General features: G+C 35.7%; 2 protein-coding genes and 1 pseudogene across 2 annotated transcripts; all 3 read left to right on the forward strand.

Annotated features, from left to right (window-relative positions):
* The first annotated feature begins 743 nt into the window (after window positions 1–743).
* LOC145594473 (DNA-directed RNA polymerase 2, chloroplastic/mitochondrial-like) lies at window positions 744–10,744 on the forward strand. The gene is made up of 19 exons (XM_081650780.1): window positions 744–1,967; window positions 2,060–2,275; window positions 2,347–2,480; window positions 2,575–2,641; window positions 2,841–2,899; window positions 3,957–4,074; window positions 4,254–4,367; window positions 4,482–4,613; window positions 4,703–5,119; window positions 6,780–6,830; window positions 7,259–7,329; window positions 7,738–7,822; window positions 7,969–8,121; window positions 8,252–8,326; window positions 8,791–8,880; window positions 8,981–9,028; window positions 9,594–9,708; window positions 9,814–9,917; window positions 10,086–10,744. Exons 1-19 carry the CDS (start codon window positions 1,035–1,037, stop codon window positions 10,194–10,196), a joined length of 3,093 nt encoding a protein of 1,030 aa, XP_081506906.1. The 5' UTR covers window positions 744–1,034; the 3' UTR covers window positions 10,197–10,744.
* Window positions 10,745–11,794: 1,050 nt separating this feature from the next.
* Window positions 11,795–13,087, forward strand: LOC145593880 (protein RRP6-like 2 pseudogene; annotated as a pseudogene).
* A 1,219-nt stretch (window positions 13,088–14,306) lies between these two features.
* On the forward strand, window positions 14,307–18,444 carry LOC145595429 (amino acid transporter AVT6A-like). Its single transcript, XM_081651840.1, has 5 exons — window positions 14,307–15,013; window positions 15,105–15,257; window positions 15,820–16,023; window positions 16,773–17,238; window positions 17,890–18,444. Exons 1-5 carry the CDS (start codon window positions 14,587–14,589, stop codon window positions 18,029–18,031), a joined length of 1,392 nt encoding a protein of 463 aa, XP_081507966.1. The 5' UTR covers window positions 14,307–14,586; the 3' UTR covers window positions 18,032–18,444.
* The last annotated feature ends 3,360 nt before the right edge of the window (window positions 18,445–21,804 follow it).

Genomic DNA, 21,804 nt, shown 5'->3' on the forward strand with positions numbered 1-21,804 from the left:
ATGTTATCACAAGCGATGAAATGAGAGAGCAAGGGATGCTTTGTAACTCACTTGGTTAAAGTTTCCCTCCCGGCCCCTCCCGGCTCCAGAGATCGTGAAAAAAATAAAAACATAAAATTAAGTTAATCTTAAAATCTAAAATGAAGGTTAATAGTCAAATAATGTCACTTTCACAATCACAAATAATTCTTAAATATTGGTTATATAATTAATTCCTAATCACATAAATGAAAAATCACATGAATGAATCAAACATATTTTATTTTTGACAATCCAATACCCTCTCCAACTTTCGTCCATCTAATGTATGACAAAATTTATTTTTAACAATCCAATACCCTCTCTAACAATCCAATAATTCTTAATGATGTCTTAGATATTTGCACTTTCTTTGATTCTATTTCATGGTCTCATGTAAAGCGAGAAGGGAATTTTGTTGCTCACCACCTAGCTCGTATTATCCCTTACGGTGTAGGGCAACTATGGTTAAATTGTTGTCTTAGTGACATAACTACTTATGTACTAATGGACAATTTGTCCCCTTATGAATGAAATCGCTTCCCCCGCTTTCTATCAAAAAAATTATAATAATAATTAAAAAAAATAAAAAACAAAAGCACAATAAAATGGATTAATTAACAATTTCTAAATGTACAGAATTTTGTACTACTAAAAATGAGATTCTATTAGCAACCATAAACCCTAAACCCTTAATCACCAAATAATCATATACGAGTACTCTTTATTAATAATTGTGTCTTCCAAATTATCTTCAACCTCCAATGGTAAAATTTGCTGAAGATATTTTAGAGCAAATGTACAAAAATCTAGACTTCACTTTCATCCTGAAGTCGGCTGTTTCACCAAAAACAAACTAGAAGCAGAGGTTTTAGAAGGGGTTTTTCAACACTCACTTATGTATTTCTCGTCTTCTTCTTCTTCTACCCATCCAATTCTGGTAACTCCATTTTCTGCTATCCCCTCTAATTCTTCGTTTTCCCAAAAATTTCTTGTTATTCGATTAGAACAATTTGATGTCCAGTAGTAATATTTCTTCATTTCCTGCTAATTTATCGCAGAATTTTGACCCTTATATTTCAATTTATAAATCAAGGAGTAGTCTTGTGGTAAACCCTTATTTTGATTCCACAGTTATGTGGAGAAACTTTGCTAAACAGGCCATTTCTAGAACCCCTAATTTATTGTCGCGTAATTACAGCTTTCTGGGGGTTTCACATGATTGTGTTATAGCTGAGAGGTTGAAATTTAGGCCCTTTGAGATGGGTTGTTGTAAAAAAGTGAACTTTTCTGAGGTGGGTTTTTGTAGAAAAGGTGGGTCATTGATGAAGGAAGAGATTGGGGAGAGACCTCTATCTGGGTTTTTGAGTAATCAAACTAATTCAAATGTTCTGTGCCCAAAAGGGTTTGCTAGTGTTGTCGAGGCCGAATTAGCCTCGTCCACGGATTTGGAGGATGATGATTCGGTTTTTGATGAAATTCAGGAGTTGGTGGAGGAGATGAGAAAAGAACAGAATAGGGCAAAATGGCGAGAATCACGGCTAAGACAGCCAAAAATGGTGGCTGGTATGCCGCCTTACAAGTACCATAAGCTTAGGAATAGGCAGATAAAGCTTGAGACTGAGTCTTGGCAACAGGCAGCTAATGAGTATAGGGAGCTTTTAGCTGATATGTGTGAGCATAAGCTGGCACCTAATTTGCCATATATGAAGTCATTGTTTCTTGGTTGGTTTGAGCCATTTAGAGATAGCATTATAGAGGAGCAAGAAATAATTAGGCAAGGGAAGAGTAGAGGTGCATATGGGCCGTATTTTGATCAGTTACCAGCAGATATGATGGCAATTATAACAATGCATAAGTTGATGGGAATGTTAATGACTGCAAGTGGCTATGGCTCTGCCAAGGTTGTTCAAGCGGCTTGTGCTATAGGCGAAGCCATTGAACAAGAAGTGGGTAAACTCGTGTTTTCTTCCTTTGAATTTTGGCATATGTATTGATCTCAAGTACTAATGCTTTTTATCATGATACATGGCTTATATAGGTTAGGATACACACGTTTTTAGAGAAAACAAAGAAGAAAAAAGGTGACAAATGTAAAAAATCTGATGAAGCTGGTTCTGATGCTGAGATCCAAGAGCAACAGCATCTTAGAAAGAATGTAAATAGCTTAATCAAAAAACAAAAGCGGCGACAAGCGCTGAAAATTGTTGATTCTCAAGGTCATTTGAAGCCTTGGGGTGCAGAGGCAAGGGCTAAGGTAGTTATTTTTCCCTAACCTTGTACCATATCTCATTTATAAGAGTAAGCATCCTCATTTCCTTGTTGCAGGTTGGGAGTCGTCTGATTGAATTGCTGGTCCAAACAGCATACATACAACCTCCAGTTACTCAATCAGCTAGTGATGCTCCTGACGTTCGACCAGCTTTTGTGCATTCACTGAAAAATGTTGGCCCTGAGAACAAGTAATGAAAGATCTCTCTTCTAATGCATCAACTAGTTCATTCAAGTCTGTTTGATTTGCTATGTAAATAAGAATGAACATTTTTTTTTTAACAGGAAAACCAGCCGGAGATTTGGGATGATTGAATGTGACCCACTGGTTATCAAAGGTCTTGAGAAAACTGTAAGTTGGATCTTGTAAAATTTATAAGAATCAACTTTGTTGTTGGTTTTAAAAGTTCATTTGTGCTTTTCCTGTACTTGTCTTTATGCACTTGGTGATTTCTCTGCAAATTATTTTTACTTGCTATTGTCCCTGTTATATAGATTGTTTATAATATTTGGAAAGCAGTTACCATAAACATATGTTGTTGCTTTTGCAGCCAAGGCACATGGTTATCCCTTATATGCCAATGTTGGTACCTCCAGAAAAATGGACTGGGTATGACCCTATGCCTCATACTTTACATATATTTCATGTCATGGTGTATTATTCTCTTTGCTCTCTAAGTCCTTATACTCCTAAAACGTAATCAATTTTTGTGTATAACAATCCCAAATTCTTTGACCAGTCTCGTCGGTAACCCTGTCTGTGTTTTGTGTATCACATATTCACATTGTCTCTTATGTTACTATAGCGGTATAGCCTCATAAATAATTACCATTTTCTCTATGTAATACTTCTTCCATGCACCCTGTTAGATTCAAGCTTCAAGTTTCTCCTTAATGCAATACTCTCTGAATCCTGTAGTGTGCTTTTTTTTTTTTTTCCCCTTTCTTCTCTTTATTTCTTCCCTAATTTTCCAACATTAAGCTACATATATTTTTTATGTAATTTTGTGGAAGCTTTTGTTGGTGGTGTTTCTTTCGAAGACCATGTGCTCAATTTCCCTTTAATGTATTTCTAGAAGTATTGAGTGACTGGTGCTTTGTGAGAGCTGGAAGATGCATCTAAATTGTTAAGTTCAAAGAATTCCTAGGAGTTCTAGGAATGGAATGAGAATAACCAGCAAAGTTAATAGGAAGACACCGAGAGAAGGAATGGTGAATTTAGATAAAGAAACCATAGTAGATAATGTTAATGGGGCCTATACCCTTTGTCCATTATTATTGAAAAAAATGTGATATGCTATCTGCTCACATATACCCGAGGCTGTTTTATAATAGGCTGTCTAATAATGTTAAGTATTGAAATGGCATACTTAATTTCTCTATGCAAACTGATGATAGAGGAACCAAAGCGCCCCCTTAGTTTCCACTGAGCTGTAATTTGCTGGTTTTAGTTGAATTTAGCCACATGTGTTTTCCCCATATATTTTAACTTTATTGGGGCCCAGGGTGGGTGACTGAGTTCATATTTTTGTTTCTGTGAAATTGCAACAACAAAGGTCTACCTTCAAAGTGGCTTAGTTATTTCCTAACTCCTAAGAATCAGACTCAATGTGGTTTCTTGAAATCCTGGTTATGTCTCTTACTGTTGTATGGTTGTCTTGTTGTAGTTATGATAAAGGAGCATACTTGGTTTTGCGATCATTTGTCATGCGAACTCATGGATCCAAGAATCAGAGAGTAGCAGTTAGGACGGCCTCTGAAGAACAGCTAAAATCGGTTTTTGAGGTCAGGGAGGGAAAAAGATCTCTTTTTGCGTAATCTGCTTTTGCACTTTATTTTTCTGTCTACTTCTTGTGATCTTACGAATTTGCTATTAATTACTGAAAGTGATTAATACAAATTCTGTATAAAATTGCAACTGGTTCTCCTTTGCAGCAATATTATTTATTTATAAAATTGCACAGGCCTTGGATACACTTGGAAATACGAAATGGAGGGTGAATAAAAAGGTTCTTAGCATTGTAGATAGGGTATGGGCTAATGGAGGTCGTCTGGCTGACTTAGTTGATCGAGATGATGTGAGTTATCTCGTTTCTTTCCATTCTAAATATATTAGTTCTCATGTTAGGCTCCTCTTTCCCCATCCTTTTCCATTTTTGTTTTTACTTCTGATGGTATTTTATTTATTGCAGGTTCCTTTGCCAGAAAAACCAGACACAGAAGATGAATCTGAGCTGAAGACATGGAAGTGGAAAGTCAGGTCTGTAAAAAAAGAGAATCGGGAGCGACATTCTCAACGCTGTGATGTAGAACTCAAACTTGCGGTTAGTAAAATTATCCTTGAGCTGTCCACTTAAGGTATTTCTTAAAGTCATGGTATAGACATGACTCTAGTACCTTTTTCAAAAAATAGGTTGCTCGGAAAATGAAGGACGAGGAAGGCTTTTTCTATCCACATAATGTTGATTTTCGCGGTCGAGCATATCCAATGCACCCATACTTGAACCATCTAGGGTCTGATATGTGTCGAGGCATTTTAGAGTTTGCTGAGGGTCGAGCTCTTGGAAAGTCAGGATTGCGTTGGTTGAAAATACATGTGGCGAATCTATATGCTGGTGGCGTTGACAAATTATCTCTAGAGGGTCGATTAGCATTTACTGAGAACCATTTGGATGATATATTTGACTCTGTGGATAAGCCACTGGAAGGAAGGTGTTGGTGGCTGAAAGCAGAAGATCCTTTTCAGTGTTTAGCTGTCTGTATTGATTTAGCTGAAGCTCTGAGAAGTCCTTGCCCTGAGTTATATAAGTCTCATATTCCAGTTCATCAGGTGAGCAATTAAAGAATTTCTGCTTTAAAGTTTACCTTGAATGGTTCAGTTGGATGACTATTACTGTAGTAAGTTATCTGAATTATAATACTATTTGGTATTTGCTAACCTTCTGCTTCCAGTGATATGTTGAAAAACCTTGGACTGGTATATAATGACCAAAGTTGGACGATCTGGTTTAAGGAAATTTCCCCTAGCTGGCTGTTCTTTCTATGTCAGGGATTGACAAATCACATAATCTTGATCATGCAAAGAAAATAATTACTTTATTATGCACTGTATCTAGAAGTAACTTTTTACAAGTATTTTATTACAATCCTGTGCTATATAAACTTCCATGACCTGGCAAACTGCTTTTATGGAATTCACCAAAAATGTAAATAAATAAAAAGTAAATATTATTATTCTAGCTTCCTTTTGTGTATTTCTTTTGGAGGCTAAGGGATTACAACTCATGTGATTAGTGAGAGTACTTTCACACTTTCTTATCTTTTCAAACATTCCTTGAGACCTTGGTTATGGAAATCCTTATGGTTGCTGAATATGCAAAGAGTGGATGATAATAGTAGCTTTCTCTGTGCTGTCACACTCATTAGTGTGTATAAAATATAAGAAGCAAACATGTTTAGTTGAAAAAAAAAAATACCATTTGTGAATTAACTGGAGGGATGAACATTAGTCACATGACCTGTCAGGTTGAACTTACATCACGTGAAATAAGATGAATTAAGCAGAGGTTTATGTTTCTAGGTTGCCGAGGATCAAAGACAGTGTTTTAATGTTAACTTTCTGGGCTATAGTATTCCCAGGCAAATAGACAATCATTGGAATTATATGCTACTTCACTAAGGGTGTTGCTAAAAAATATTTGCATTTTCCCCCTTTTCAATATTGAGTAGATGATGCACAGCTCTTTATGGATTGCAGGGATAAACAAACTGCTTGTTTCTCTTGAATTAATCTCATTTTGTGTTACAGTTTGTTTGAGATGTTTCTTCTTGAACTCAACATCTCTAATCTTTCATCATGTCAAAAAAGTAGACATTTTGTGACACTTAGGCCCCGTTTGGTTTGATGTAAAACATTTTTAATGAAATATTAGTTTTCATGGAAAACATATTTTCAAGGAAAAAACACCATTGCAAATTAGTTTTCCTTTGTTTGGTTGCTTACAAGAAAAGTTGAAGAAAAATGAAAAATATGAGTGAGGAATGTGAGAATGGATAGGAGAGAAGTAAAAAGGAGGTAAGGAGGAGGGGGGAAAATGTAGCTTCCCTTATTTTACGAAGGACAATGTTTTCCATCATAAAGAATGCAATTTTCCACTATTGGGAAATTGCTTTCCACCCCTTCACAAACCAAACAAAGGAAAATGGGACAAAAAAAAAAAAAAAGGGAAAATCAAGTTCCATCAAAACATTTTACGTCAAACCAAACGGGGCCTTAGTTTTGATCAAGCTGTAACTCTAAGATGCTGGGTTGGCAATATGAGACAGGATAATTGATATTTATCTATTCTTCTTTTCCCCCTCTTCCAAGTAACTTTTTGGCACTGTTCATATGAATTTTTTTTTTTATTTCCATCTAAATTAAAATGTAAAGTGTGAGCAGCTTTCAGCTACATATGAGCTGATTAACATTCTCCTTTCTGTTTGAATAGGATGGTTCTTGCAATGGATTACAGCACTATGCTGCTCTTGGAAGAGATAAGGTAGTTCCCTCATTCTGTTATATTGAAGTCTTGCTATTAGTGTTTAATAATTGGACATTTAGTTAATTTGTCATCTAAAGGACATAGCTTTACTGCAAATGTAGGGTAAGGCTGTGAAATGTGTGATTGATTAGGTTAAGGTTGATTATCTTATCTTATCCTCTCCTCCATTTCTCTTCCCTCACTGCCCATGTAAGTTTAAATTATGAAAATGTCATATAATAAGATCGAGTGTGGGTAGAAATTAGAGAACTCTCCCTCCTGTTATATCCAATTATATTACATCAAAGGGGAAGTTTGAGAGAGGGGGGAGAGGGTAGACAGGGGGGAGAGGGTTGTTGATCTATATTGAAAAGTAGATTAGAAAAATGCCAAGGGAATGTTGGCAAAGAAAGTTATTGATTTCTCACAAAGTATTTGTATTTCAGTTGGGAGCAGCAGCTGTCAATCTTGTTGCTGGAGAAAAACCAGCTGATGTTTACTCAGGCATTGCTGCTAGGTAAGGACCCTTGACTTTCCATTGCTTTGCATTATAGTATATATTATATTCAGCTGTGATTAACCCTATGCCCCATTGCCCCCTAGTCTTTCAGATCACTTGCATGTATTTGTGAGTGTAAGGTCAGTTCTATTTGATTGCTAGTTTCAATGCCTACAATGCTGTGAGAATATTAGGTATTGGTTATTTATATATGAATGCAGCTAATGGACTAACTGATACTATTCATTTGGTTTTAAGCTTTCAATGTATAGCATTGGGTTTGAAAATGCTCTGATGTGTTTATTAGATTTTTCTCCATGTTTTCCTTGAATGCTTATCTTAAAATTTTGTGCTATGGAACGCTTATAAAATCCCCATTTTGTCGTAAAACTCTGACAATTAAATGTATGTGATTTTATGATGCAGAGTTCTTTCCATTATGCAAGCTGATGCCAAGAAAGATCTTGCTGATTTTCCAGACACTGTGCATGCAAGGAAGCTGATCAACCAGGTTTGTGGTCTAATTAATTGCTGTGTGTTGACTGTTGAGTATGTTGTGATGCCTGAATTTAGCTGAATAATATAAACTTGCCACGTAAGTTATAATCTCTCTGTTATGTTCTCACCTTTACAGTCTTATGCTTCTTCCAAATGTAGGTGGACAGGAAATTGGTTAAGCAGACAGTGATGACCTCAGTGTATGGTGTTACTTATATTGGTGCTAGAGAGCAGATCAAGAGGAGGTTAAAAGAACGTGCTGCATTTAGTGATGAGACAGAGATTTATGGTGCAGCTTGTTATGCGGCCAGAGTAAGACTTTGTGGATGACTTAGAGCTTAGTTTCTACTAAGTGCAGAACCTGCTTATGTTAGCAGGACTTTTGTTCTTTCTATTCTTTCCATAGACTTGACTGATGATTGTTCTCTTACTGTTTGGATAGGTTACATTAACTGCGCTAGGCGAGATGTTTCAAGCTGCCCGTAGTATAATGAGCTGGCTTGGTGATTGTGCAAAGGTTTTTCCTACCTACTAATATATTTGTAGACATGTGCTTTTATGTTTTACTGCCTGCTACATATTGTTTGATTTTTTTTTTTTCTTTGCTTGTGTATTGGTTATGTGGTTAAAATGTTGATATTTTCTATTTATTTTGTTATAATGGACAGGCCATTGGCGGGTACCTTTGTGAGAAGCAATTTAGGAGTAGGAATCAATCTTAAAAACCATTAATTTCTGTAATAACTAATTTTCTAAATAGCCCACATAATGTCCATCCCCATTTACACAAACCTGAATAACATGTCCCTAAATTACAAAATTTCTGGTTTAGATTGCAACATTATGTGATGCTAATCATGCTCTTGAAGATGTGAGCTTTTGATATGAATTTCTGTGGATGTGGCCTCCCCATCATTTGCTTCTTAATCCTTTGTGTGTGCTACCTTGTATGCGTTTACTTGATGGCTGAAATTTGTGCAGATTATTGCATCAGAAAATCAGCCTGTGAGGTGGACAACGCCATTGGGTCTTCCTGTTGTGCAACCTTACTGCAAGAAGGGTAGGCATCTGGTACGGAATCATCTACCCTTTCTTTGTTTGCCTTCCTTTTTCTGTTTAAAATTTATCTTAGAAAGATTAAATATTCGCTTGTTTGATATATATGATGCAGATCAGAACATCCCTTCAAATGTTGACTCTGGAAAGAGAAACTGAAAAGGTATTATTCTTGAATTCTGTTGTCCAATTTTTAAGTTGCTCATGATAGTCACGAAGGCTTTATTAATCACTTGCATATATTTTCTTTGTTTTTATTTGAGTGAAAGTGGTCACAATGTTTAGAAAAGATATTTATGCTAATGACTAAATCACGACAATCCTATAATGCGTTGGAGTACAATTTCACTATCTTTTACTTTGACAGAAATCCTAGATGACCATGTCTATTGTGTGCAGGTTTCCATAGTTTCTTTTTGCAAATTTTTTTTTTTTTTTTTGAAAGCAATCTTTTTGCAAAATTATCCATGTTGTAAATGTTGCCCTCCTACTATTTATGATACCACTTTTGTTCATTGCTGAGATTGCTGCACCTTTATACTAGTTGAATTCTTCTTTGGTTGCTCTAGTCTCATAGGCAATGAAGCCTTCTGTTGAACTTGAACCAAAGTATTGTTGTTACGGATGTCTAAAGAGATAGAGAATTTTTTTTGCAAATCAGTCTACACAACTCTGCAATAACTGAGCATAACCATTGATTTTATTATATTTTTTTCTCTTTGTTGCAGATTATGGTTAAGCGACAGAAGTCAGCTTTTCCACCAAATTTTGTTCATTCCCTTGATGGGTCACATATGATGATGACTGCAGTGGCCTGCAAACAAGCAGGCTTAAACTTTGCAGGTTTTTATTTATATTTGTATTTACTCTCAATATCTTTTCTTTCTTTGTTATTTCAGGTGATTTAGATGTGATTCCTGCTTATTTCTTTGCATTTGATGATTGTAGGAGTTCATGATTCATATTGGACTCATGCGTGCGATGTGGATCAAATGAGCATGATACTTCGTGAAAAATTTGTGGAACTCTATGAACAACCAATATTGGAAAATGTAGGTTGCGCTTGTAAACAATTTGGTTATGCATTTAAGATATTCCTTGCTTCTTGAAGTACTCTATTGCTTGAGTGGAAACTAATACTAACTGTTTGATCTGCTTTATATTGATGTTTAATTTCCAAAGCTGAATCTTTTTATTTTTTTTCTTTGGATCATTGACAGTTACTGGAAAGTTTCCAACAATCTTTCCCTACACTATCCTTTCCTCCTCTGCCTGAGCGAGGAGACTTTGAACTGAGGGAAGTTTTAAATTCTCCATATTTCTTCAACTGAGCCAATGGAATTTGTCACTGTATTAATCATCCCCTCTTCCACCACCACTGGAGAAGGCACACCGTGCTGCTGCTTCCCTTGTAACACAAACAGCTTCTATGTAGAGCACTTACAAGGATTGAGATGATCTTCAGTAGCTAGGTGCCGGCTTCTGCCTTTTGACGAGAAGCCACTGAGACATAATCATCTGACAGACAAGAGGACTGTTACAATTTGTGGCAAGTCAGAGGAGAATGACTGCAGATTCCAGCGATTCTTGCCATTCTTTATAGTAATTAACATGTAATGTAGCCAAGATAGGTGATTTCTTGTATGTAATGTACAGAATTAGAGAGCTTCCTCTGAGAAAAAGTCCTGCACTCCTGCTGTATACCCTTACTGTATATATTATGCCGTGTAAAGCTAGGAAACTTGAGTATCGTCTTCTCCCTTCTAATGTAGTTGAACAAATTATTCATATTTTATGAACTTTTAAGAAAAAACAGAACATTAGAATCCCCTCCTCATGGGGGAACTCCTAAATCCTAATACAATTCCTTATTTTTGTATGTGGATAATTTGTTACTCGCAGTATAGATTCCTCAATATTTTCAGTTTACCAAACAACCACGAAAACTCCTTGTACACAGGTTTTGGACAAGATTATTACTTGCACATACTTTAAATTGTTAATTAAATTGCATTAATATACGGCCATGTGTAAAAGTATCTTTTGTGCTTCCTCTGTTAAAATAATGTACCTTGGCATGCAATAAAAGTATAGAACTACAAGTATAAATGAAGATAACTGAGCTACTCGTATTAGACAATCAAAGTTGTGAATATACTAGGTATATCGTACATATTGTACATCGATTATAATGTTTATCAAATAATGTTTAACCTAAAATAATCAGAAGTTACCTTATATGGGAAATATCTAAAAGTTGCCAATAATTTATTGATAAAAGTGCTCTTTAAAAAGCATAAAATCAAATCCCACTACATTATCCATATAACCTTATTAGAAAATTTCCTAAATTACCTCTCATTTTAAGTGAAATTCTCAAAATGCCCACGTGTTTTTTTGGGAATACTTGAAGTACCCTTGAAGTTAATTAGTCTTTTCGGTGTTTCCTTCACTATCTCACTTGTCAAAGTGTGGTTTGTTGATGAATTAAAATTTGAGATAAAATAGTGTAATAAAGTTTATTAAAAAATAAACAATGTGACAAAAATAAAATAATAAAAGAGATAATATAAAAAAAAAAAAAAAACATAAGTAATTAATGGAAAGATTACAATTTACCCCATAATTTAAGAAACTAAAGCTGTCACAAATTGGATTGGATACCAAGTAATTCAATTTACCAAGTAAAATTAAGGGAAAGATTTAGTATAGCCCAAACTAAAGTAATTTAGTTTTAGGAAAGTCGTCAATAATATATAGTCGGCTAGAGTAATTGCCGTTTTAGGAAATCGACTAATAATTGGATATATTCTTTACTAGATATATTTTCCTCTATATATATATGTATAATTCTATTATTACATCAATTAATCAATTTCATACTTGATAAACCCACAAACTTTTCTAACATTCATTCACCATTTAAACAATGACCGTAGTTCCGTTTCATGTTTCTTGGTTACCGAAACCTCAACATCAATTCAACTTCCAAATTGATAATTCAAATACACCTTTCACTCATCCATGGCTGCCTAAATATGGATCACAACCCATCCACCCGGCTACGCGTTACAATCCCTTAGACTTTGCTTTCCTCCCTCCCTTACCGTCACACCTTACTAAGCCTAAGTCGATCGAATCAACCCCTTTTAAACTAGTTGAGAACGTAGCCGATTTGGATTACTTGGCCACCAAGTTATCCGAAGTGGAAGAGTTTGCGGTGGATTTAGAGCACAATTCGTACCGTTCGTTCCAAGGAATTACTTGTCTTATGCAAATCTCAACTCGTTACGAGGATTTCGTGGTTGATACTCTTAAACTTCGGGGTGATATCGGCAATTACTTAAGGGATGTGTTTCAAGATCCGTCTAAGAGGAAAATTATGCACGGTGCAAGTAATGACATTAAGTGGCTTCAAAGGGATTTTAACATTTATGTGTGCAATTTATTTGATACGATGCAAGCATCTCGAGTAATGGGGTTAGAAAGAAACTCTCTTGAATTCCTTCTAAAGTATTATTGTGGTGTTACGGCTAACAAAGAGTATCAAACTTCGGATTGGAGAATTCGGCCTCTTCCTCGTGATATGATCAAGTACGCAAGAGAAGACACACATTATCTACTTTACATTCACGATGTTATGAAGTCTATGATTTTGTCTAAGTACGGCCAAGGTTCCTTGGCCGAAGTGTGTAGGTTAAGTCATGATGTTAGTGTTCGATTGTATGAGAAAGAAGTGTTCGATAAGGATGTTTCGTACTTGTATTTGTACGGACTAACGGAAGCTAATTTGGATGGTAAACAACTTGCGGTTGTATGTGCTTTGGTTGAATGGCGTGATTATGTTGCGAGGGAAGAAGATGAGAGTACGGGATATGTTTTGCCTAATAAGGTACTTTTGGAAATTGCTAAGATATTGCCTAAAAATGGAGAAGATTTGATGAGGATTGTGAAATATAAACATGATTTCATGGATTTAGATTATGTTGTCAAGTTGATTAAAGTTGCTGTTGATATTGAAGCTCGCACTGCTAAGTTTGAGGATTTGTCTCTACAATTAAAACATAAGATACCCGTCTCAGATATTGTAAGAAAAGTTCAATTATTGGGAAGATATAAGAGCCCGAAAAGATTGATTATGTATTCCGTTCCTAGGTGTTTGCCAATTGTTGTTAACCCGATTTATGATAGTGTTAGTAGCCTTGTTCCAATTTATATGTAATTCAATATTTGAAGGTGTAAATAATAGTATTGAAATTAATAACAATACAATTCTTGTTTTTATTATGGGATCTCTATTATCATAAGAATAATTAAAAAAGTAATAGGTCTAAGTTTAACAAACTAATCATAAAGGCCATGTTTGGTACGCGGCTTTTTAGTGGCTTTTGGCTTTTGGCTTTTGGCTTTTTTATGTGGTCAAATAGCCAAAAAATGTGTTTGGTAATTGGCTTTTTAGTCAGCAGAAAAGCTGACTTTTAAGCCAAAATGAAAAAGCTGCTTTGAGTAGCTTTTTTTGTTGGCTTTTGGCCTGTTGGCCCACAAATTATCTAATAAACAGCCAACAACCAACAATTAATTTACCAAACACTTTTATAAAAAGCCAACTTAAACAACCAATTTCAAAAGCCATTATAAACAGCCAAATATTCCAGCTGGTCAAACAAGCCAAGTGAACCAGCCAACCGCCAACAATCATTTGCCAAACAAGGCCAAAAACTAATTAGTATGAAGTCCTACTATATAATGATAGTTTTGGCACATTGTTTACATCTTTAATATTTGGCCGTCTGTCTTTCATCTTTATGATTAATGGTCTAACTCAATTATTGATAAGAATTAAAAAATCATCCTTAGACTCTAATTTAAGTCAAGTATTGTAACGTTTTGCAATATATCTTTAAAAAAAAACGTTTTGCAATTATATACGCGGTAATATTCTTCGAGGCTTCAATTACTACCTCCGTTACAGGTTATGTGCAACGATTTGACATAAAGTAGAGAAGGAAAATGTCTAATCGTTGCACATAATATGTAACGGAGGTAGTATGTGATTAGTGATTACTTAGTATTAGTTTGCGTGTTCAATTTTTTCACTTCAATTCTCAGCTTATCTCAACTGAACTAAGCTTCGCCTTTGAATATTTATTTAAATCCCACAAACAAACAAACAATCTTTCAATCTATCATCAACTTTGTTGATTGGTTCATTTTCAATCTATCAGTTTTTCATTTATCTCTGTTTATTCTAATTACTTTGTCTATGTCAATTTCAATAATTTGATTTTAATCTTTCAGTTCATCATTTGGGACTATAATTCTGCTCAATATACAACAAAAGTTTGTGAATTTCTTGTGTTTTATTACAAAATTTGCACTGAAATTTCCGGGTTTTCATTTCTGAGTCAACTAGTGTTTTTCAATTTCCAAATTTTCTGTTGGTTGTAAAAAAAAAAAAAAAAAGTCTTGCCTTTTTAATTACCCAAAACCCTAAATTTCCCCCAATTTTTGAAATCAGGGATTCTGGAATCACAAAATCCAGATACACAATTTATAGAAATTTGCTAATTTTGGAATCCAATTATTTAATTGCTTCCTAAGAATCCTGACAGATTTGAGCAGACTATCAAATAAGATCGGATAATCCTGCTCTTAATTTTCTGCTCCTGTAAAATTCTAAATTTTAGGGTCTATAAATTCAATTTTTTTGGGGGAAAAAAAATGACAATTGATAATATGGAGTCGAAGAGAGAGAGACACCCAAAAAAATCGAAGCAAGTCCCTGATGAAAATGCTCCATTGTTACCCAGAAAACGTCAAGAAGAAGCTGGATTTGATGAATTTAATGGAGCTTCATTTTCTGGGGCAGTCTTTAATTTGTCCACAACAATTATTGGAGCTGGAATTATGGCTTTGCCTGCTACTATGAAGATTTTGGGTCTTGGTCTTGGGATTTTTATGATCATATTTATGGCTTTTTTGACTGAGAAATCCATTGAAATGTTGCTTAAGTTTAGCAGGGCTGGAAAGTGTTCATCTTATGGTGGTGTAATGGAAGATGCTTTTGGAAAAGTTGGTAGAATTCTGCTGCAAGTTGCTGTTTTAGTCAACAATATTGGTGTTCTTATTGTGTACATGATCATCATAGGTATATAACTATATTATGATTGTATGTTTATCTTATTGATTGTTGGCTTTTCGTGCTCGGTTTTGCTGAAGGTTTTGGGATTTCTTTGAAGGTGATGTGCTATCAGGAACATCTGCCAGTGGAGTTCATCATGCTGGTGTGTTGGAAGGTTGGTTTGGAGATCACTGGTGGAACGGCCGGTTTTGGGTTCTCCTAATCACAACTTTGTGTGTGTTTGCTCCATTGGCTTGCTTCAAGCGTATTGGTGAGTTGTTGCTTTATTGGTTGGTCTTAATAGTCATACTTGCTATTTAGTAAGTGCATTTGTTCTATAGCAAATCTGCAAATATGATATCTTTCGCGATCTGGCTATCTGCCATTGCGATTTCATAAGTTTATTATTGCATACAAGACATGCTTGGTTGACTCATTGCTCTTCAAGTGTCGTGTTATATATTATTGGTGACCAATTAGAGATACTTAGATCAATTGCAGAAAATAAAGGGTGGTGGTTAGACTATGGTACTAGTTCAATTTTCAAACTTATGTGGGCATACATCTTTAGCATTATCTGGATCAATTGAAGACATATGATGCCAATTTTAGAGTATGGTACTATATCAAAACTTATTAGTACAATCTTTGATTTGCTGCAGGTTGTCTGTTCCTGTTTATTGAATATATAGGCAATGTAGGACAGGATATTAAATAATATTGGAGGGCTTTTTATATTTGTACTTGCTGAAACCTTTTTCTTTTTGTTCTTTTCTTTTGTTGATTATTATGATGACATTGATGAGTACTCATAATTGGTGTTTGTGTTGCAGATTCTCTGAGATATACATCAGCATTGTCAGTTGGCCTGGCTGTTGTATTTCTTGTAATTATGGTAGGCATTGCAGTTATAAAGTTGATAAGTGGAACTGTGATGATGCCCAGATTGCTTCCAGACATTACTGATTTTACTTCATTCTGGAAACTCTTCACTGCCGTACCTGTTCTTGTCACAGCATATATATGTCACTACAATGGTATGTCAATTCAGCTATTTTCTTGGCGTTTTCTAAACTTTTGAAGAGCATAGATAGTGTGGGATTCGACCCAAATTTGAAATGGAAGCAGTCCATTTTCTCAAATAATAATTAGAAAAAAAAAAAAAAAAGACTTGCACATACTTGTCATGCTATGCAGTCAATAAAATATGGTATCCAGAAGGAAAGCGCTCCTCTTTGAAGGTTAAAAGTTTATACTAGACTTACAATCTCATTAATTTAATGCAAACCCTTTATTTTTAATAAAAATGACTTGCAGATGGAATATGGTCCATTCATGTCACTACTTAACTTTATCTGTATAAATATTATGCCAACTACTTTTCTCTTGGTGCTGTCTAAATTTATGAACAAGTCAAATGAGATTTTGTTGTAGCAATTAGGAGATGAGAATTTGCCATGTGAAGATTTACAAGTGCCATGTTGCTTTCTTTCTTTGAGATATGTGGGACATTTTATCCCATGAATGGTTAGTCAGTTTTCTACAATGAAAAATAATTGCACAGATGCAACTTAGTGTACTGTTGCGCCGGTATGCTAATTGCTAAAGGATAAGTAATTTTTATGGAATTGCTAGTTTCTGTTTAGCAAAATTGAACTCCTGTGCCTTCTTTTTGCACCAATAGAATTATCATAGATTACTGATTGATTTAACTGATAAGAGTCTTTTGTGACTAACAAAAATTATTTGCTCTGTTACAATTGAACTAAAACTTTAAATTTTGCAGTTCACTCGATTGACAATGAACTCGAGGACTCTACTGAAATAAAACCTGTTGTTCGAACAGCACTTGGTCTCTGTTCTACTGTGTATGTTATGACAAGTTTATTCGGGTTTCTTCTGTTTGGCGATGGAACTCTGGATGATGTCCTTGCAAACTTTGATACTGACCTTGGTATACCATATGGCGGCGTGTTGAATGATGCTGTTCGTGTCAGCTATGCTGCACACTTGATGCTTGTTTTCCCCATTGTCTTCTATCCATTGAGGCTCAATATTGACGGCCTTTTCTTCCCCTCATCAAGTCCTCTGGTTAACAGCAACAAGAGATTTTCTCTTATTACCGTGGTGCTTATAACTCTCATATTTCTGGGAGCAACTTTCATACCCAGCATCTGGGATGCGTTTCAGTTTACTGGAGCAACCGCTGCAGTTTGTCTTGGGTTTATCTTTCCTGCATCTATTATCTTAAAGTGAGTACCTCTGTCACTTATTCGTTGTTAAACATTCTTTAAAAATTATACCAGTGAAGCAGGGATTGACGTTGTTCTTGTTAGCTGTGTGACTTGTGTCTTGGTTAGAGATTTTTATTCATTCTTACTAGTTCCACAAAGAATAGAACTTCAGATGCACTATCCAAATTACTCTATGTTGATGCTGTCTGATGTTTGTATTACTTCTGTGCATGAGTTTGACCTATTAACCGTAAATGCGTTTTTTTTTTCGGTAAACATTAATAGTACTCCGTAGTCTGCTTACTGTATATTCATTACCAGGCTTAAGCAAATGAAAATTTGATGCTCTTGCTACTGCAGGACACACCACTATCTAATCGCCTTTTTTCCCTTCTTATCTTAGTCAAAAACTTACAATGGAAGATCCATAAGTTGCTGCATTTTTTGAATTTCAATTTAAGTTAGATGTCATGGATCCACCCGAATGTTATTGTTATTATGATCACTATAGAATTGGGACAATACTTTTGGTTTAATTAGGTTTCTCAATTATGCTGCAATATTTTTGTGTGAGCCACTTAACCGCCTCCTGCATACATGATTTACAAACACGTTTATCATCTTGTATCGATCAGATTGTCTAATTTATCTTGTAAATTGATGTTTCAGGGATCGTTATGCCATTTCCACAACCAAAGAAAAATCCTTGGCCATTTTGATGATTGTCCTTGCAGTGTTCTCAAATGTCGTGGCAATATATAGTGATGCCTATGCACTGTTCAAGAAGAGTTCTGTAACCAGTCAAATGTGACAGGACAGTTGATGCTCCAATTTAAGTTATTTGGGCACAAAGCAGAGCATTGACTTTGTCTTGTTCCGTGAAAGCTTGGAGATTACTTGCTCTTAGGGTATTAAGAGTTACAATGAAGAGCAAATGCAGCTTGTCATGTATACAGGCAGTAGCTCTCTGTGCAAACTGTAATCTTATATCCTACCGGTGTTTGTTGTGATGTACCACCGATAAATATATTGTCTATATATAGTTTGCAAATAAGAAAAGAGATCGGCCAGAAGTGCGCGATAAACTTTTTTCGATGTCAATGTTGATTTTACTTGATATATTGTATACCAAAGGCCGGCTTGTGGGCATAAGAAACTGCCTTCAACTGGTTGTTAATATGGTGGATCTACCAAAACTAATTATTTATGTTGTACTTGTGTCAACTTTGCAAGCTTCTGTTTATTTTTTTCCTTCTTTCCTCTTCTCCATTCCTTCACCTTTGCATATGTAATATTGCTTATATAATAATATAATTGTATTAAAAAAAAAAAAAAAATTTAAATCACGTTGACCGTACTTTTCATTGGTTTTTTTTATTGGTGGTTGATATAGATTAGTTTAAGTCAAAATATGGACTGGTTTAATGCTCATAATACATTATTTCCTCCACTCCATTTTACTTGCAACATTAAGATTTTGACATCAAACATAGAGCTGTCAAAAACTGACCCGACCTGAACAGGCAATTATCTGAATCCAACATGTACCCAGACAATAGGGTGTAATTAGTGACCTGTAATCCGACCTGAACCTGACTTGTTGTTAACCGACAACCGAATAAATCGGACCCAACAACAATCTGAACCCGAACTAGTACCCGACCCAATTAGCACCTGTACCCGAGTCATGGAAGGTTTTATAAAATTTATATGCCATTTGTTCAACTTATATACTGGTACAAATCTGTAAACCCACAATCCGATTCAGCTTTTATACCTTTTGTTCTCTATTACTCATACATAAGTTAATAAAATCCTGATAATGCGCATCAAATTATGGAAGACGTAATTATATAGGTTCAACTTGAGCACATCGATATTTATTGGAATTGAACTTAAACCAAAACCCAACTCAGCACTAACTCGAACCCGAATGTACCATCTATTAACCTACTTTAACCTGACTCACACACAACCCAAACCTGAAATTAAATCCGGTCTGAATTTGGCTCGAATTGAACCCGAGGACCCTAACTTAACCGACAATAATAATGTGAAACCAGCCTGTACTCGAACAATGGAGGTGGATTATAGCCTTCAATTTTGCCACTTTACGCCACTGGGACCCAAAACCTAAAAATTTCCTTAAAAAGCGTGGATTATAGCCTTCAATTTTGTAAAATTTTGACCTTTTTTGGCCCAAAAAATAAAAATTGCTGGGTTGTTTACCATGGTCCCTAATACCTTCCAGAACTCCAAATGGGTCGGTGGAACCATCCAATATGCCTTTACACGGTCATTTTACCCTTTTCGCAACTTGCATCGATTTTGTAAACTCAAGCCTACCACATACGTTTATGACAACATTTAATAATCATATATGGTTTCAAACGACATTATATGAACCCGAGATGTATCATTTAGGGTCCCAAGGCTTTTCGCCACCGGGCTCCTAAAACCTCAAAATTTCCTCAAAAACGTGGATTGTAGCCTTTAATTTTGTAATTTTTTTAAACTTTTTTCGCCCGGAAATAAAAATTGCCGAAATGTTTACCATGGTCCCTAATACCCTCCGAGAGTCCAATTGGGTCGGTGCCCTTAAACAGTCATTCTACCCGTTCACAACTTGCATCAATTTTGAAAACTCAAGCCTACCACGGACGTTTATGACAGCATATAATGATCATATATGGTTTCAAACGTCATTATATGACTCCAAGATGTATTCCTTAGGGTCCAAAGGCTTTTCGCCACCGGGCCCCTAAACCTCAAAATTTCTTCAAAATGCACGGATTATAACCTTCAACTTTGCAATTTTTTAACCTTTTTTCGCTCGGAAATAAAAATTGCCGAGATGTTTACCATGGTCCATAACACCATTCGGGAGTCCAATTGGGTCGGTGAAACCATCCAATATGTCCCGAAACAGTCATTTTACTCGTTCGCAACTTGCACCGATTTCGTAAACTCAAACCTACCACGAACGTTTATGACAACATATAATGATTATATATGGATTCAAACGGCATTATATGACCCTGAGATGTATTAATTAGGGTTTCAAGGCTTTTGGCCATCGGGCCCCAAAGCCTCAAATTTTCCTCAAAAAACATGGATTACAGCCTTCAATTTTGTAATTTTTTGACCTTTTTGTCGCCCAAAAATAAACATTGCCGAGATGTTTACCATGGTCCCTAATACCCTCCGGATGTCCAATTGGTTCGGTGGAACCATCCAATATGCCCTTAAACGGTCATTTTACTCGTTCACAACTTGTAGAAATTTCGTAAACTCCAGCCTACCATGGACGTTTATGACAACATATAATGATCATATATGGTTTCAAATGGCATTATATGACCCTGAGATGTAATCCTTAGGGTCTCAAGGCATTTCGTCACCGGGCCCCAAAACCTCAAAATTTCCTAAAAAAGCGTGGATTATATAGCCTTCAATTTTGTAATTTTTTGACCTTTTTTCGCCCGGAAATAAAAATTGCTGAAATGTTTACCATGGTACATAATACCCTCCGGAAGTCCAATTGGGTCAGTGGAACCATCCAATATGCCCTTAAACGGTCATTTTACCCGTTCACAACTTACAGTGATTTCATAAACTCAAGCCTACCACGGACGTTTATAACAACAAATAATGATCATAGATGGTTTCAACAGCATTATATGACACTGAGATATATCCTATAGGCCGGGTCTCAACACTTTTCGCCACCGTGCCCGAAACCTCAAAATTTCCTCTAAATGCATGGATTATAGCCTTCAATTTTGTGATTTTTTTTACCTTTTTTCGCCCGAAAATAAAAATTGTCGAGATGTTTACCATGGTCCCTAATACCCTCTGGGGGTCCAATTGGGTCGGTGGAACCATCCAATATGCCCTTAAACAGTCATTTTACCGTTCACAACTTATAGTGATTTCGTAAACTCAAGCCTACCACAGATGTTTACGACAACATATAATGACCATATATGGTTTCAAACGACATTATATGACACCGAGTAAAATCCTATAGGGTCTCAACACTTTTTGCTACCGGGCCCCGAAACCTCAAAATTTCTTCAAAATGCGTGGATTATAACCTTCAATTTTGTAATTTTTCAACCTTTTTTCGCCCGGTAATAAAAATTACCGAGATGTTTACCATGGTCCCTAATACCCTCCGGGTGTCCAATTGGTTTGGTGGAACCATCCAATATGCCCTTAAACGGTCATTTTACTCGTTCACAACTTGTAGTCATTTTGTAAACTCAAGCCTACCACGTACGTTTATGACAACATATAATGATCATATATGGTTTCAAACGACATTATATAACCCCGACATATATCCCCAAGGGTCTCAACACTTTTTGCCACTAGGCCCCGAAACCTCTAATTTCTTCAAAAAGTGTGGATTACTATAGCTGTCAAAAACTGATTCGACCCGAGAACTCGACCTTAACCGACAATGATCTGAACCCAGCCTGTACTCGAACAATGCGGTGAAAAAACTGACCCTGTAACCCAACCTAAACCTAACCTGATCTTAACTGAAAACCAATTTGGTCTAATACTTTATGTCCTGAA

Source organism: Chenopodium album, chromosome 19, assembly GCF_948465745.1.
Source record: "Chenopodium album chromosome 19, dcCheAlbu1.1, whole genome shotgun sequence".
Lineage (NCBI taxonomy): Eukaryota > Viridiplantae > Streptophyta > Magnoliopsida > Caryophyllales > Amaranthaceae > Chenopodium > Chenopodium album.

What these genes read in the sequence shown, in the direction of transcription:
- LOC145594473 (XM_081650780.1), top strand. Translation starts at nt 1,035, where the DNA reads ATGTCCAGTAGTAATATTTCTTCATTTCCTGCTAATTTATCGCAGAAT. An exon ending in ATGTAGAACTCAAACTTGCG is followed by an intron (nt 4,614 to 4,702) that starts GTTAGTAAAATT and finishes TTCAAAAAATAG; the next exon opens with GTTGCTCGGAAAATGAAGGA. An exon ending in CTGCTCTTGGAAGAGATAAG is followed by an intron (nt 6,831 to 7,258) that starts GTAGTTCCCTCA and finishes TTTGTATTTCAG; the next exon opens with TTGGGAGCAGCAGCTGTCAA.
- LOC145595429 (XM_081651840.1), top strand. Translation starts at nt 14,587, where the DNA reads ATGACAATTGATAATATGGAGTCGAAGAGAGAGAGACACCCAAAAAAA. An exon ending in TGTGTACATGATCATCATAG is followed by an intron (nt 15,014 to 15,104) that starts GTATATAACTAT and finishes ATTTCTTTGAAG; the next exon opens with GTGATGTGCTATCAGGAACA. An exon ending in ATATATATGTCACTACAATG is followed by an intron (nt 16,024 to 16,772) that starts GTATGTCAATTC and finishes TAAATTTTGCAG; the next exon opens with TTCACTCGATTGACAATGAA.